Source organism: Bubalus kerabau, chromosome 1, assembly GCF_029407905.1.
Source record: "Bubalus kerabau isolate K-KA32 ecotype Philippines breed swamp buffalo chromosome 1, PCC_UOA_SB_1v2, whole genome shotgun sequence".
NCBI classification, from domain to species: domain Eukaryota; kingdom Metazoa; phylum Chordata; class Mammalia; order Artiodactyla; family Bovidae; genus Bubalus; species Bubalus kerabau.
In genome coordinates this window covers 218995709-219013613 of record NC_073624.1, presented here as the reverse complement: position 1 = coordinate 219013613, position 17905 = coordinate 218995709, and the positions used below count along the sequence as shown (strand labels likewise).

General features: G+C 37.4%; 1 protein-coding gene across 3 annotated transcripts in view; it reads right to left on the bottom strand.

The window, feature by feature from the left end:
• CTNNA1 (catenin alpha 1) overlaps positions 1 to 17905 on the bottom strand; it is a 329686-nt gene that overhangs the window by 102982 nt on the left and 208799 nt on the right. For all 3 annotated transcript variants that reach the window (XM_055554916.1, XM_055554907.1, XM_055554917.1), the window contains 2 exons: positions 9090 to 9359; positions 6449 to 6652 (listed from right to left, as the gene is read on the bottom strand). In XM_055554916.1, coding sequence (XP_055410891.1) covers positions 6449 to 6652; positions 9090 to 9359 — 474 coding nt within the window. The remainder of the gene's footprint in view (positions 1 to 6448; positions 6653 to 9089; positions 9360 to 17905) is intronic.

Here is a 17905-nt window from a genome sequence, read left to right as displayed (position 1 = left end):
ACAGGTAATAATATATGTCTCTCAGCACAATGACCAGTATATGGTAAGCACTATAATAGTACAATAATCCTTAGTTCTGCTATCAAAAAAATAAACAATGAGAACAGATAAATGTGTACATACACACACAGTCCAAATGAAGTCTGGCATGCTATATACCAAAAATGGTGATATATAATGAACAGAGAACTTTATAATCAGAAATAAAATAACCTATTCTAATTCTGAAAATTAGAAAATGTAGCCACAAAATAACACAGTAACAAGCTCCTGAAGAGTCCTTCCAAAGCTTGGAAGGTCTGGCTCTGCTAAAGTGGTTCCAGGAAAGCATTTGCAAAACTGAGAAGAGATCAGCATTTGATTAAGTGCTTCCCTTCACTGCAATAACAATATATCTTTGAGAGCGAAAATTAACTGCACCTTATTCATACATTCCATATCTATTATCTTAATCAGATAAAAATTTTATACCTGATATGTTAACATAATCAAACCCCTCAAATACAGGCCCAGTCCAATACAAAAAATGTCTAGTTATTTCATTACTCTTTAAAGGTCCTAAAATCACTGTCTCCAATGTTTCAGGGCAAGAACCAAGACAAATTTAACCTTAAACATCATCATCCTCACCAGGTCTTAAGCTGTACCAATTTTATTCTGCCTAAAACTAGTTTAAGGTATAAAAAAATACAAGCTATAATAGCTACTATGTAAGTTACCATCCAGATATTGAAGGAAGAAGTTGATGGCTTAACTCTTTAGCTACTCCTCTTAACTGGTTGGCTATCCAGTAGTTGTAACTACCCAAGAGAAATATAAGGCAAGCAAGAAATAAAAATTATATATGTAATCTAAAATTTTCAAGTAGCCATAGGTAAAAAGAAACAGGTAAAAAAATAAGTTTAAGAACAAATTTTAACCCAATATATCCAAAACATTATCAATGAGATAGAGGTATTTACAGCTTTTTCAGTGAAGTATGTCTTAGAAATTTGGTGTATAGTTTACACCCACAGCACATCTCAATTTGGATCTGTCACATTTTAAGTGCTCAATAGACACATATGCCTACTGGTTACCACACTGGATGGAACCAAGCTAAAGCTACTCAAGCCCAAGACATGTACTTCTTCTCACCAATTACAAATTCTAATTCTAGTAACTCAGCACATGACTGAACTGCTAGACAAGACTGCTAAGCTCCCAACCAAGTGGGATTCTGGGAATTCCCTAGTGGTGTAATGGTTAGGGCTCTGCCCTTTCATTGCAGAGGTACTAGGTTTGCTCCCTAGCGAGGGAACTAAAATCCCATAAACTGTGCATGTGGCAAAAAAAACAAACAAAACACACCCAAATGGAATTCATTTCAAAGACTGAGGTCTTTTATGTTTCAGACATTGTGTTAAGAATTTTCAGACTGGGGGGCAAGAGGGTTTTGGGTGCGGGGGAAGGGTTGTTCACTTGTTTATTGAGGGGAATGTGAATATGGTAATAGAAACATTTGGTCCTAATAAATTCTACTACCGGGAAAAACTCAAAGCGCATGGCCTAACAAAGGAAGAAAGAACCACATTAAAGATCAGCATATCCCTTAGCAGAAGGAAGAGTGTGAAATAAAGAATTCAGCTGTACCAAGTACAGAGCGCTTCAGAAGGAGGTGTTTCACTGGCACTGAAATATCTTCAGAGAATATTATAACACAGAATTGGGCTCCAAAGTCAACTACACATTTAAGAAACAAATTTGAACACATTGAACTAGTAGCCGGTTTTAACCTGTTAACCAGGTTAAACCCTGGTTTAACATTTAACATTGTTAAATTTAAAATTGTTAACATTTAACAATTAACATTCAAGTTAATTGTTTGTTTTTTCATTTTGTTCTTTATTATTTTTATTATGTTAATTGCATAACATAATATTTACCATCTTAGTCAATTTTAAGCATATAGGTCACAAGTCTCAAGAACATTTATATTACTGTGTAGCCATCACCACATCCATTTCCAGAACTTTTCATTTTCCCAAAGGGAAACTCTGTTCCCATTAAACAGTAACTCAACATTCCCATCTCCCCCAGTGCCTGGCACTCCCACTCTCCTTTCTGTCTCTATGAATTTAACAACTCTTAGGAACCTCATGGAAGTGGGATCATAGAGGATTTGTCCTTTGTGTCTGGCTTATTTCACTCAGCATAATATCCTCCAGGTCCATCCATGCTGATGTCCCATTAACTTAACAGTTTGAACATTTTATGAACATCTTATGACTATGTAGAGAATATTAAGAGGGTTAAAACATTTTAAAATTTAGAAAACAATGCATACAAGAAAATGGACAAACTGGAAATACATATACTTAAATGTTAGTAGCAATGGTGGTTCAATCATTTAATGCACTTGTGTGACTTTCAATTAGAAAAAATAAACAAAGTGGCAATAACTTTTCTCAAATTCAATTACATTTCAATTTCAATCCATTCACTTTTAAACCCATCCAGGCTGTTTTTCTTTCCCTAGAATCCTCACAGGCAGAATAACCTTAGGTTGATAAAGCAAGAACAAATTAAACTTAACCACAATAACCACATTTCATATCAAGGAAACCTGGGAATTCATTTGTGAAACTACAGACATCCACTGAACAAAAACCCTCTACTGTCAGGCATCTGAAGTATTTCCATAATGTTAAGTAAGCAGGGGTCAAATGAATTATTTTTAACATCAATGTTTCTTAAAGCTTCAGAGTAAGTCAGCAACAGATCTAACATCATCTCTTAACTCTCCAAACTACAATGCAAGAAGCAGCATTAAGGCTGCTGACCTTCGGGCCCTCGGAGCCTTTAAAAGAGAGTTGGGCCCTCACCTTATAATCATTTACCCTCACAGCTTATTTCAGAGTATCTGATTTAATTTTTTCCAAAAATGTCATCTGTATACTGAAAAATTGAAAAATCTACCAGAAGCAGGGGTAAACCACCCATGGCCTCCTCCTCCATAACGCTCTAGAATGTGACCAATAAGAACAAGAATCTTTATTCTTTTCACTAATGTATCCCTAGCACCAAGAATATCCCAAACTGTTCACTTTATCCATTTTTCCCAAGTCAGCATGAGTTCTTATGAAGCAAGCACCTATTGAGTATCTCTTCTAGCATTACACTGGACCCTGAAAGAATATTTTAAAAATAGGCTCATCTTTCAAAAACTTTAAAACCCAGCTGCAGATAAAGGAAATACAATTAAGCAACAATTCAAGGAACAATTGAGTGCGACTTGCTTCGAGTAGCAAGAAATAATATAGAATGGTGTAGTTTGAAATGGCCTTCAGAAAAGAGATGGGGGTGGCGGGGGGTGGTTGGGAGGGTGGGGACAGAATGTCAGCCTTGAATGAAGAGCAGGTTACATTTAATCAAGTAGGAAGGGAATTTCAAAAACATAATAAACAATGTCCTACTGAACGCATAAGCTCAGACTGACCTGAGCAGGTAGAACAAACTGGAAATGGAGAAAGTGAATAGAGCCTGGAATAAGACAATGGCAATGGAGACAAAAAAGGACAAATGTAATAAACCATCTTAGCAGCTTCTCCACCTTACCTGTACATTGGCATCTCTTGGGGAACTTTTAAAAATACTGATGCCCAGAACTGAATCTGGTAATTCTGACCTAATTTGGGTACAATCTAGACATCAGGATTTCTAAAAATTGCCCAAGGATTCTAATTTCCATCCAAAGTTAAGAATCACTGACCTATCTTATCAACTGTAGTTGAAAATAAAACTTTATAAAAAAAGAATCATTGCCTCAGAAGAAACACCAGTGTAACTTGTTAAGTGGCAACACAGGATGAAGAAGGAAGGCTCAAGAAATTACAACAAAATTTTTGAAGTATGTATCTATAAAAATTATGACATGACTAGAAGAATTCAAGAAGAGGAAAAAGTAAAAATACACGAGCCTTTCTGGATTTTTACCACTCCATCAACAAGTTCTATGTACTAAACCAGTTTTAATTAATCCAAACTGTCCCAATTCTCCATATACCATAATTACTCATCTAATATTTTTCAAAAGAAATAATCAAAACTGAAAGTGAACCATTTTTAAAAAATCAAGGTAAAGCTCAATGCAAAGACTATAAAATAAATACTTGATAAATTGCCTCAGGTTTCCCAGCTAGAAATAAACTCACCCTCCTTCCAATTCCCATGGTATTTGAGTAAAACCTATGATGGCACTCACAAAAAATGTACTGTAGAGATGCTGCACATTTCCGAAGGGAAGGACCAGAGCCTCATTCCTCCTCTTACACAGTGCCCAGCACACTACTCTGCAGATGACACACAGTATAAACTGAGTGACAAGAAGATACTGCCAGGTGAGTTCTGACTGTCACTGGAGGTTTTCGAATGCTTCATGAATAAGCAAACCCTATCCCCAGTTGATTCTGCTTCTTGCAGATCCTTTTACCCTAAGGTTTCTTCAAATGTGCTTCACTGCCTTCCCACTTTATCCTCACTCCAATACTTCTGGACAGGACACAGCCTGATCACTGTTATGTGAGTCAATTCAAGCGAACTATTAAATATTTTTATCTTCAGGAGAAACATGCTCAGAAAATTTTTTTCTAAAATGTATTTCTGATTCTTGACATAATTCCCTTCAAAAGCCCCATCATAATCCTTTAAATTCTGCCCAACATCAATCACTGTTCTAGCTTTCACTTACATAGTAAGATGTTATGTAAGATGGCTGTTATGATCCCCATATCTTCAGCATAAATGAATATCTCCCACTTTTACTTACATCCATGGCACAAAATAGAAAGTACTATTTAAAAGAATCAAAGAGGTGACTCACAACCAGAGGTGACTAGCCCGAGACCTGACCAAACCTAAGACTGAAGGAATATTTTTTTAGACTGGTTAGGAAGCTCTGGTATGGAGCAATGAGACCAGATTTATCACATACTCTCCCCTACAAAGGCTGTTTTTAAAGTGGCTTCCCAATCATAACTATTAGACACTTTCACATCACTTCAGCACTGCACATGATAGCAGGGAACTGATTCACATACATGCCATGAGGCCTTTGTTTCCCTCTTTAAGACTCCAATATCGTGAGTTAGTCTTCAAATTATTCATTTTTTACATTTTCTGATTTCCAGGCTTACGTATGGGTTTTTAAATGTGTCCCACATTTTCACTGTGGACTTATCAACTGCTTTTTCCATCTGATTTAACTAAGCCTCTAATCTCATTTTTCTGAGGTAGACTGCGTACGATCAAAACATGGCAATGGCTTAAAAAAATTCAATATGCTTGACTAATTTCGCAATATGGTAGAAACAAGATAAACACAGGAAGGCATTCATCTTCACCCCAGGAATTCCATCATGACCCACCATTATATGTTCACTTAGGTAAGAATATAAATGAACAAACAAGATGTATGGCAAATGAACATATGAGAAAGTATCAAAGATCTTTTCCTGAAAACTATTAAGTAGACAAAAATCACAAGTTAGAAATAATTTGCATTGTCCTTCTTCCCTTTAAAATGATTCTCTATAATTTTTATTTAATTTATTCCTTCTTTGCCACAGTAAAATATTGGGTGCAAGATCTAAACTGTAGTAACCCTAAACCAGCATTAAATAATTGAAATGTAAAAGTATTAAGGAAGTAAAAAAGACATTACCGATAGAGAAAACAAGTACAGTATTTTCCACAGCCAAAAAAAAAAAAAAAAAAGTGTTAAATTTCACAGCATTGGTTTTTAAACACAAATCTTAAAGTTCAAAAACACTACTCACTTCACCTAACACAACAGTTCAGTTCAGTTACTCAGTCATGTCCAACTTTGCTCCACTTGGCAAAAACCTAGTCTTATCACATTGTATACAGTTCATTCAAGAAACTTCATCTGTTATAAATATTTTCAATATTCCCTTTTGCTCAAAATTATATGGTCACCTAGATGTGGTAAAACAATTTCAGGGGTGTTGAAGGTTACTATCCATGTAGACACATGCTGAAATATGTAGACAAAGGTGAAGAAATACAATTTCTGCAAGTTACTTTCAAATGTTGCATAGAAAAAAGGGGTGTATATACGCACATACACACACACAACATATATTTATACACACAAACATATTTATCCGTTAATTGGTAAATCAAGATAAAGGGTTTACTATATGATTTCTATAAGCTTAAAATTTTTCACACTAAAAAGCTGAGGAGAAAGGGGACACACAGTAAGCTATCTATCCATTCCTTTAAAAATTTTACTCCACCCAAGTCAATAAGCTAAAAACACATTTGACACTTACAGTTGAAACACCTCAGACCCAACAATTATTACAGAAAACTCTTGTTACTTCAGAGAAAGTTTTGAAAAACACCTTAGAACCAACACCTGTCAGAGAAAATTCCTCTTACTCACATTGCCCATGTACTCCGAGAGTAGGTCCTGCAAGGCCTGGCGGACAGCATTACACTCTGCCACGATTCTCTCACGCCGGTCATCACGTGTGCAAGACGAATCAGCCATCAGGGCAGCCCCACTAATGATACTTTCCAAGCGCTCCTCCAGGGAAGGCCTAAAGCGCTCCTCACTGAAGCTCAAGGGGTCCACAATGATTTGTTTCTGCAAAGGAAGCGTTAGTGACTATTAGTGTCATCTCTATTTCCTCCAATATTCAAGAAGGTGAGGAAAATGCTGTTTAGAAACACCAACATATAACACAAAAAATTTCAATGCCTGAAACAAAGTTATACTTGTTAACTTTATACATTATACAGATGAGGGGCATTCCACACAAGTTGGCTAATGGTGGATTACTTCTTAAAAAAGGCACTGGAAGCAATACTTTCAAGCTGAAGGGGTCTGAATAAGGTATGATATCTCAAATGCAAACAGAAATATGTCAGCATAAAAATTATGTTCATGCAACTTAATATGAATATCTAAAGGTCTAGTAAGTTACCAAATAAGAATTACAAGAAAAATAAACATCAGCACTCTTTTTCTATGTACAGAGTGTAAAACTGTCACATGATAGTAACAGAACTGTTTCATCACACAAAAAAAATAAAAACAAAGCACTGACTTTTGTCTTCAAGGTTTCAGAAAAGTCATTTATAATCAGTTTCAACTGTCCTCACCTTATACATTTCAAAGTTTATAAATGATTCAGTCTCAAATTTATTCTGCTAATTCCAAATTGAGACTTTATTACCTCAAAGACCTTCAGGTAATTCTGTAAGAGATGACAGTAATCTGTCCCAAAAAAGCCACTCTCTAAGATACAATTACCCCCAAAAGAATAAATCCTTCCTCTGTCTCCCCTTTACTCCCCCGACTCCACTCAAATTGAGATTTACCACTGATGAATAAAATCAGGTCACAAGTAAGCTATAGGTACAAGGTCTAACATCAACAGTCACAGGACAGGATCTACTGGCCTTCCATAGACTTTCCACTTGATACAATTCATCCTCACACCAGTAAATGTCTGTACAAATATTTTGCCTTTATTTTTCTTTATAGGGACCATGTTCTTATTGATTTCAATTTAAATGCCAAGTTTTTTTCCCCTGTAAAAAAAGCCTGCCCTTTTCCAATAAGTATACATTTCTTCTTTCTTTTCCAAAAAATCATCTATTTCAAAACTGAACATACGATTCCTTCAGTTTATTATTAACGTACATGATAGCTGATCATTTTTCTTACCAGACTAAGTTACTGCAGTTATTTCTCTGGTCAAAACTGAATACACAATGCCTTCTTCACAATGACCAATAGGAAGGAGGAAGGAATGGTCACAGGATTTTAATAGTCACAGAACTTCAACAGACCTATAAACATTTAGTCCAACCCCCTCATTTTATGAATGAAGTTTCTCTGTACCCTGAAGAGGTTAAGTGACCTCTAATAGATACTACTCAACTTAGGGCAAAATGTAACCCTTATTGCCTTGAATGAGGCCAGTAGCTAATACTGTCAAATTTGAAAGGGAAAAACAACAGTGCCAGTTAATTGTAAGATATATCTTAAGAATTTGCTGTAAGTTCATTTAATGTTTAAGGCTCCAAGGTAAAAATTCAGTTCTAACATCATAGACTTTTGGCTTAACACTGTCTTTACCCAAGCCAAAGTAAAGAGGTGAGACAAAGGAAAAAATATCAAGAAAAACTGTTAAAATGCACTCTATTATATTTATTCTATACTTTAAAGCATTCCTACTTATGAAAGGATGCTTGTCACCCAGAAGGTAATTTTCTCTTAATGCTAATTTTTAAAAAAATTAACAGTTGGGTTCAAAACAAACAAACACAAACAAACTTAAAGAAATCTTGAACTGCTGCCATCTACTGGAAGCCATGAGGCATTGTGGGTAGAAATTTAAAACCATAAAATACATCCCCCAAAATTACAATTAGAGTTGACACATAGGATAGTGTGTGCACAGAATATATACACAGAACATATCTAGGGCATCATTTATAAAAAGTGATTATATGACCTTATGCTAACAAAGTATTTTAATCCTAAATTTGCTCCCACTTGATTGAATTTTGTCTTTATTACAATTTAGTTATTGAGAAGTGTGTCTAGGCAAATAAGATTAAGATGACAGCACTTTTGCTGTAGTCATTTATGATGTGTCTATAACTCTCACTAGACTGTGAGTACCTGGAGCACACAGCCTAAGTGCACTTTGCCTCTGTATTTTCCATAGGTTCACATCTCCCAGAAGGTTAAAATCTTGGTTGAAATGAATTGAACTCATATCTCAAGAATGACCTCTTAGGAAACACAAGTTGCATTAAAAAAATTCAGAAGTTTAACTAAAACTAAAAAAGAAAAGAGAAGGGACGGTGAAAAGGGACAGGAGGGGAGGGGGAAGAAAAGATAAATGCAGATCAAGTTGAATGATGGTTCATAAAATTTCTTTCAACTTACACTGCGAATCTAAGTTGAAATTGAGCTATCATGAGAAACCTTAATCACATTTCCCCACAAATCTGTTAATTTTGAGGGATCATCAAAAGCCTGAAGTCTCCTCCCAAGTATAACTTACATCAAAGTTGTTGAGGGCATAGGCCAGTTCTCCTCCTCCTGTACCCGGGTGCTGAGAGGCATCATCTGATGCAGTGGCCTGGGCTGCATTAGAAATTCCTGTGACTGCCTGTTGCAGCTGCTTGTATATCAGGTCTCTGTTGGCCTTGTAGGCTGCAACGTCAGGGTGCTGTAGGCATGCCTGGGATGCAGTATAGAGGATTGGAACGTTTTTCTGCAGGATTCCTCTGGCTGCAGCCATCTGATCACGATGGCCCACATCTTTCAGTTCCTACAAAAGTAAAACAAGAATATGGGTTCTACTCATAAAAATTTGTCAGTGAATTCTAAAAAATTAGAATTTCTGCTAATCAGATGTTATTTTCATTAACAGTTTGGCTTGAAAGTTCATCACAAAGGACACAGTATGGCTTAGTAGCTGAGAGTTCAAACTTGCCCAAAACACGAAGACCTGAATTTGAATCCCCAGCTCTAGTTTTTACTGTTATGATCCTATTTAAACTCTCCATACTCACTTTCTCCTTCTGTAAAATAGGAGCAATATTTTGCTCTCTTACAAATGCCTTGAGGATTACATGGACCAACACATGTAAGCCATCTAGAACAGCACTAATAAAAAACAAAACCATGAAAACTAACATCTTGATTACAACCTTATTAAGATGGATATACCTATTTCAACTAAAATACAAAAGATAAAGAGACATTTAAACACAGCAAAATTTATTATGAGGACTTCTTTTTTATTAAGTTATAGAAGTTCATTGAGAGAGTTTTGTGAAAATTGGGATGAGATACCACAGATATCTCAAAACCACAAACTACTCAAACCAGCCAGGTGAGGATGTGGAAGGCTGTTATTCCAAGTACAGAACATCTCGTTTCCCCTTTCTCATCCCAAAGACCACCTTAGGACCCAGATTATTAGGGCATAAAGCTGAAGTCCATGGACTCCATGACTTTAACCCAAAAGGTTTGTATTAATATTTCACTATAATACTCTATAGACATGCAATCTTAGGTGAACTGTCCTTTCTCAATTTCCTCTATCCCATAATTATAATCCACAGTTAAAATGATTTGAGGTTCCTAACATGGTTTCAACTACCAGCATTTGCTTGGTAAACTGGGTGAATATGCTAAGTGATACCAACAATAAACAAGATGGGAAGGGAGTACTTCTGGTATTCCTATGTTACTGCAATTACTCAGAGAAAACTAAGTCTTCAGTAAATGTGGATTTGCTACCACAGAAGAAAAATTTAAGTGATAACCATAACTGACCACCAACTGTTTCAACTCTATTTTATGTGTGATCCTAGAATTTAAACATTAATGTCATCAACTGAGTCCTAGAGTATAATTTAAATGTTTTTAAAGTAAGTACAACACGTGCAAACAGTAAGAGAAAACTGACTTAGAAAGGCCAAAGTCAATTACTCAATTTAAAGTCTGACTTAACTGTTTATGGGTCATCTTTCTAAATGAGTTCCTAATTAAGCATTAGAGACACCAAACTGGCTTTTTTCTGAAACTTCATCTCACTATGTTTTAGGTTTGCATCTTTATTGAAACTTTGTACAATATGACAGCTTACTTTTCCTGCTAGAATTCTTTTCTCATTTGGAATTTGAATTTGCCAAGTAATAGCTCATAGCACTTCAAATGCCCTGTAGCACAGTACATTAGGCTAAATATTTAGAAACAGGACCCCGTGGATTTTGATTATCAGTGATCGTTTCAAGACTCAAGCTATGACAGGGGGTTGAGGCTCACCATTATGCTTAAACAGCTGGTGCACATGTTCTGCGTGGCATTTCCTTAATGTCTTCCCTCACCACAACCTCAGGGACTTTTATGCTTTCTAAGAAGGCATTTGCCTTTATAATGTCCTCTATTTCATAAAAACACTTTGCAATCAACTTTGTGGATACTTCCTAAGTATCCACAGCCTAAATCAGCATAGTCTGTTGCAAAGGTTAAGCAAAGACACTTGTAGTCACCCAAAGCTACAATAGGTACCACAATTCCTGTTCACATAATTTTTCTAGAGCCACTTCCCAGCCTGGTATGATAAACTCCTACCTTCCCAAAGACTACATGAGGTTCAATACTCAAAAAGGACACCATGGACTTAGAGGATGATCATTTTAAGACTCAAGCTACGACAAAGGGCTAGGGCTCACCATTATATGAAAGCCGCTGGTGCACACGTGCTGTGTGGCATTTTCTAAAGATCTTGCCCTCACTACAATGTATCTTTGACAGACTTCTTTTTACAAGTAAGGAGGATGCATTTGAATCTATGATGAAAATGACAGCTACCATCATTTGTCCTAACTGCTAAAGTGTTATAGCTTCTCTCTTTTTAGAAGTGCTTCTGCCATAGGATAAAGAACTAGATTTTAAGTAAAGATAGGAAAACAGACACTATCACAAGGCAGCACTATTTACTATAATAAGAAAAATGATCAATCATAAGAATTCTTTTCAAAATATACAGTGCTAGGACTTCCCTGGTGGCCCAGTGGCTGAGACTCCATGCTCCCAATTCAGGTCTGATTCCTGGTCAGAGAACTAGATCCCATATGCTGCAATTAAAATCCAATGCAGCCAAAAATAAGATACATGGGTCTGGTAAGTAATCCACATTAATGGGGGGAAATAAACTATTAAGCAATGTAATAGATTACATACAAAATTAGAGTTCCTTGGTCTACTTCAGGCTTCATAATTCCCCAGTGAGACCAAACAAACTCAGGAACAAACAAAACAAAGTGGAAATGACACAAAACAAAGTGGAAATGACTCCTTCCAACATAATTTGAACTAACCATCACACAAATAACCAAGAAACAGAAGTTAAATTCTAAGCAATCCAAAACACTTTCTAAACAAGATCTGGAACTTCAAATGACAATTTCCTCTCATGTACTTCTTAACAATGTAAAATTGCAGCCATAGTTACTTTTGATCAGATGTCTTCTCTTGGATTCAAATTACTACACTTAAAAAATGGTCCATGGTCAAACTCATCCAGTCCACATGATTTACACATAAAACAGACAGTGGCAATATTATCCACTACAAATTTGTTCATGCTTTCAGAAAAATAATCACGAAAATCAGAGTTGACAGACTAGGTAAGAAGCACTATGTTTTTAACAAACCCATCTCAACAAGCTCCTGTACCGGGGTGGGTGGAATGTAAACATCAAAGCAGTCCATCTTTAGCATACCGGGGAGGCAGAGCTGACAATGTAAGGCAGAAACAGTCCTCCTCAGAAAAACCAGCGTCAGTGCTATGGCAGATGCTTACCCCTACCATCTATTTCACCCTGACAGTCAAAGACGAGTCTGCAGCCAGTCGAATGGAAATTCAAAACTTCTACTCAGCAAATAATATTCTAACCCAAGAACGTAACAGATTATGGCCACACACAGAATCCCATTCCAGATGGATCTGCAGTACAGCAAAATGGTGTTTTTTTTTCTCATTTGTTAAACAAGTATTTATTGAACACTATTGCATCTAGGCAGTGTTCTAGGTACTAGGGATTACAGTAGCAGATTAAACAATGTGCCTGTTTTCTGGAGCCATACAGCCTAGGTTCAAAACTGGCTCTACCACTTCTAGATGAATGTCCATGCCAAATTAATTAACCTCTCTACACTACAGTTCCTCCATCTATAAAATTAATATCTGATCAATTATATGATCTACTTTATACTACTTTTGTGAGGATTAAACAAATTTGTCCTTACAAAGTACTTATAACAGTGTTTAGTGCATAGTAAACACCTTTTGAAAGTTATTCACTATTATTTTCAACAACATCCTCAGCCCTACACCATGTTCCAAAAAACCCTTAAAGACAAACTGGTAAATTCCAGAGCTCCTGTACACCTTATAAGGTTCAGCATTTCCTCACTGGGTGGCTGTTGCTTAAATGGTACAGGGGAGCTAAAGCAGCCAAGTATGCACATCATATCCAAATACTGCTTGTGAGGAAATGCCTTTTCTGGACTAGGGTTGCCTATAAAGATAAAAGGCTTGATGAGGAGGTGAACTATTACATACCACACCTGGGGAAAGAAGGAAAGGTCAAAGGTGAAAACAATCTAGGACACTAGGCATACAGCAATAGAGGAATTCTGCCAGAAAACACAAAGTGTGAAAAACTGTGACCAGGAACTAAAGGAGGCCAGTGCAAAGTACCTAAAACGGACAGTGAAGATTTCACCAGACTGGCACATTAGGATAAATAGAATTGCTATTTAATTCCCAAGAAAAGTATTTAGTTCAGTTCAGTCGCTCAGTAGTATCCGACTCTTTGTGACCCCATGAATCGCAGCACGCCAGGCCTCCCTGTCCATCACCAACTACCCGGAGTTTACTCAAACTCATGTCCATCAAGTAGGTGATGCCATCCAGCCATCTCATCCTCTGGCGTCCCCTTCTCCTCTTGCCCCCAATCCCTCCCAGCATCAGGGTCTTTTCCAATGAGTCAACTCTTCATATGAGGTGGCCAACGTATTGGAGTTTCAGCTTTAGCATCAGTCCTTCCAATGAACACCCAGGACTGATCTCCTTTACGATGGACTGGTTGAATCTCCTTGCAGTCCAAGGGACTCTCAAGAGTCTTCTCCAACACCACACTTCAAAAGCATCAATTCTTCGGCACTCAGCCTTCTTCACAGTCCAACTCTCACATCCATACATGACCACTGGAAAAACCATTGCCTTGACTAGATGGACCTTTGTTGGCAAAGTAATGTCTCTGCTTTTCAATATGTTATCTAGGTTGGTCATAACTTTCCTTCCAAGGAGTAAGCGTCTTTTAATTTCATGGCTGCAATCACCATCTGCAGTGATTTTGGAGCCCCCAAAAATAAAGACTGACACTGTTTCCACTGTTTTCCTATTTCCCATGAAGTGATGGAACGGGGTGCCATGATCTTTGTTTTCTGAATGCTGAGCTTTAAGCCAACTTTTTCACTCTCCTCTTTCACTTTCATCAAGAGGCTTTTGAGTTCCTCTTCACTTTCTGCCATAAGGGTGATGTAATCTGCATATCTGAGGTTGTTGATATTTCTCCCGGCAATCTTGAGTCCAGCTTGTGCTTCTTCCAGTCCAGCGTTTCTCATGATGTACTCTGCATATAAGTTAAATAACCAGGCTGACAATATACAGCCTGGACGTACTCCTTTTCCTATTTGCAACCAGACTGTTGTTCCATGTCCAGTTCTAACTGTTGCTTCCTGACCTGCACATAGGTTTCTCAAGAGGTAGGTCAGGTGGTCTGGTATTCCCTTCTCTTTCAGAATTTTCCACAGTTTATTGTGATTCACACAGTCAAAGGCTTTGGCACAGTCAATAAAGCAGAAGTAGATGTTTTTCTGGAACTCTCTTGCTTTTCCATGATCCAGCAGATGTTGGCAATTTGATCTCTGGTTCCTCTGCCTTTTCTAAAACCAGCTTGAACATCTGGAAGTTCATGGTTCACGTACTGCTGAAGCCTGGCTTGGAGAATTTTGAGCATTACTTTACTAGCGTGTGAAGTGAGCGCAATTGTGCAGTAGTTTGAGCATTCTCTGGCATTGCTTTTCTTTGGGATTGGAATGCAAACTGACCTTTTCCATTAGTTTCAAGAAATACACACCAAGCCCCAGGTCCCATAAAAGGTTGTATTATGATCGGGGGCACACAGGCGCCCACAGCCAGCCTATTCAACAAATACTACTGTAGGAGGATAAAGGTTAAAGAATCAGGCCTAAGGAAAACTGTAAGTGACCATGAAATACTACAAACCCAAGACAAACTTTAGAATCTATCACTCAAGATACCAGCAGAAAACAGATGATAAGATCAAACGAGGTAATTCAAAGATGTTTATAGAGACTATGCTTCAAAATTATAGGGGTAAAGTACAGAAAAACCACAGGCTATTAGGGCACTTAGCCCCAAAGAGACAAAATGAGACAGCAGTTATCAGAAACCAGGGAATGAGGCAGAGGGAGAACACAATCCAAAAGAGGCTATGACATTTAGCCACCAAGGACAACCAGGAGGTAGGGATAAACCCCATTTTACTGCCCTCTAATCTCCTAATGGTGCTTCCGCTAGCCAACCCAACCAGAAGCCAGAGGGGAAAAAAGCTCCTGGATGCTGTCCTGTAGATAGGTTAGGTTTCTGGGGCAGACAGTAGGGTGATCAAGGGCAGAAAACAGATATAGAGGAGCTTATAGAAGATCTTCCGGCACATTAATGAGTAACCTCAAGATTTTTATGACATCTTATTTGGGAAGTGTTTTTTTTTGTTTGTTTGTTTTTTTTTTAAATACATCAGGGGATTATAATTAAGGAACTCTTCATGGACTCAAAGCACACAGAATTAAAACTCAGGTAACTTTACTCTCCAGTACGTTTCTCCAGTAGCATACAAAATTCTGGACTATTGCTGTGTTTATCTCAAGAACATCATCAATTTACTTATTTCACCATTTTGAAAGATATGCAATCAGATCAGATCAGTCGCTCAGTCGTGTCCGACTCTTCGCAACCCCATGAATCGCAGCACGCCAGGCCTCCCTGTCCATCACCAACTCCCGGAGTTCACTCAGACTCACATCCATCGAGTCAGTGATGCCATCCAGCCATCTCATCCTCTGTCGTCCCCTTCTCCTCTTGCCCCCAATCCCTCCCAGCAACAGAGTCTTTTCCAATGAGTCAACTCTTCGCATGAGGTGGCCAAAGTACTGGAGTTTCAGCTTCAGCATCATTCCTTCCAAAGAAATCCCAGGGCTGATCTCCTTCAGAATGGACTGGGTGGATCTCCTTGCGGTCCAAGGGACTCTCAAGAGTCTTCTCCAACACCACAGTTCAAAAGCATCAATTCTTCGGCGCTCAGCCTTCTTCACAGTCCCAACTCTCACATCCATACATGACCACAGGAAAAACCACAGCCTTGACTACACGGACCTTTGTTGGCAAAGTAATGTCTCTGCTTTTGAATATGCTGCAATAGAGTCAGTCTAAATGTTCTCACTTTCCTCAAATAATAGTAAGTCTTCATAAATCAAGATCAGACTAGGTTTTAAGAGAGTAGGACTATTCATCAAACTTTATTTTTTAAATATAACATTTATTTCACATATTCAAAAGAGAACTTATATCAAGAACATCCAGTAAAATCAATTGTGAACATAATTTTGGCAGCCTGCCATATTTATAGAATAACCATACCATCATACAACAAGTTCTTCTTAGGATTAAACAGGTCCAGCAAAAAGAAAAAAATAATTGTGATTTATGTGATAGAGACATAAGCTAATTCAAGGACAAATGATAAAAGTGCACTGAGCCTACATTAACTAAATTATTCAGGCAATACAACAAATCTAGCTATATTATCATATATAATACTAAGTACTGGGAACGTAAAATCAGGATCCCGTATGTGTAGATTCAGTCTGATCACATCTTATAGCTTGAAATATGAGCAGTAACTACTATTCACCAACTGCCCACTGCTGAGGGCCTACTAAGAATCTGGTGTTATATTAAATACTTCACATACATTATTTAATTCAATCTTCTCAATTTTTATTCTAATGTTAATGTAACCAAAGTCTAAGTCTCCAAAGCTGAAGCTGTAATATACTGGACATTTACAGTACTGACCCCATGTTCCTCATGCCTGTTAGAGCGCTCTTGTTGAATGTTCCTGTACTCAGGAAGGTTTACCCTGTCACAGCAGAAAGGAGATCTTCTTTACCCTGAGTCAGATATAGTTAACTGCTTTCCTCTTTCCAATGATCAATAAGGAATGGGCACATTATACAATCCATTATTTAGGGCAAATCTGTTAAAGGCTTCTAGATCATTTGCTTATTAAGAGAGACATATGGAAGAAACAACCTTTTCTTCCCTCACTGGACATACTGACTGTGTGCAAATGCCATGCCTACAGCTTCTTCAGTGAGGCACACTGAAGATGGCAGTGCTGGAAAATGTAAAGACATGGAAACCTTGATGATACTTGCAAAACCTTTAAATTTAACAATCCTGAAGTCACTTAACCTATCCTGGGGCTTCTAATCAGTGAGAAAATAAACCCCCCAATGGTCATGCAATTTAGGAACTAGGTTTTCTGTAAACTGCAGTGCAAAATTATCCTAACCAACACAGGTATCAGCTAACAATAATAAGAATTCATCTTTTCAGGACTTTTAAAAAACAAGAATAGCACAAGCTTAATCAGGGCTATGCAAGTTATTACAGCCAGATGGTGACACATGCATCCCCTCTAGAGGACACACATCTAACACACAGCATCCAATAGAAAGGGCACAGGAAGACTTCAAGCATCCCAAGAGCAAAACACTGAAGGGTGAGCCAAAGCTGGAAAAAGAAGAACACTGATCCATATGTCACACAACATAAATTCCTAATACTATAAAATCTAGTAATAACAAATGATAAGAAATACTTAAAAGTTACAAAATATGGAGGGCAAGGTACTTTCTGATATAGAATTCCAATATGTTTTTGACTGGATTTTTAGAAGTCTGAATTAAATTTCACCATCAACTCAAGTTCATCCTTGAACACAGAGAAGAAAGGTGTATCACTTCTCAGAATGCTATTGCAAACTGCTAAGGTACCTAAAGCAAAATTTTCACAGGAATCAAAATAGGAGCATAATATGGATACAACCTAATTCTAACTTTAGTAACAATACTGAAGGACACATCATAAACTAAATGTCTTAATGGAACTATATTAGAAGAGGGAGATATTGGCACCTTTTGAAG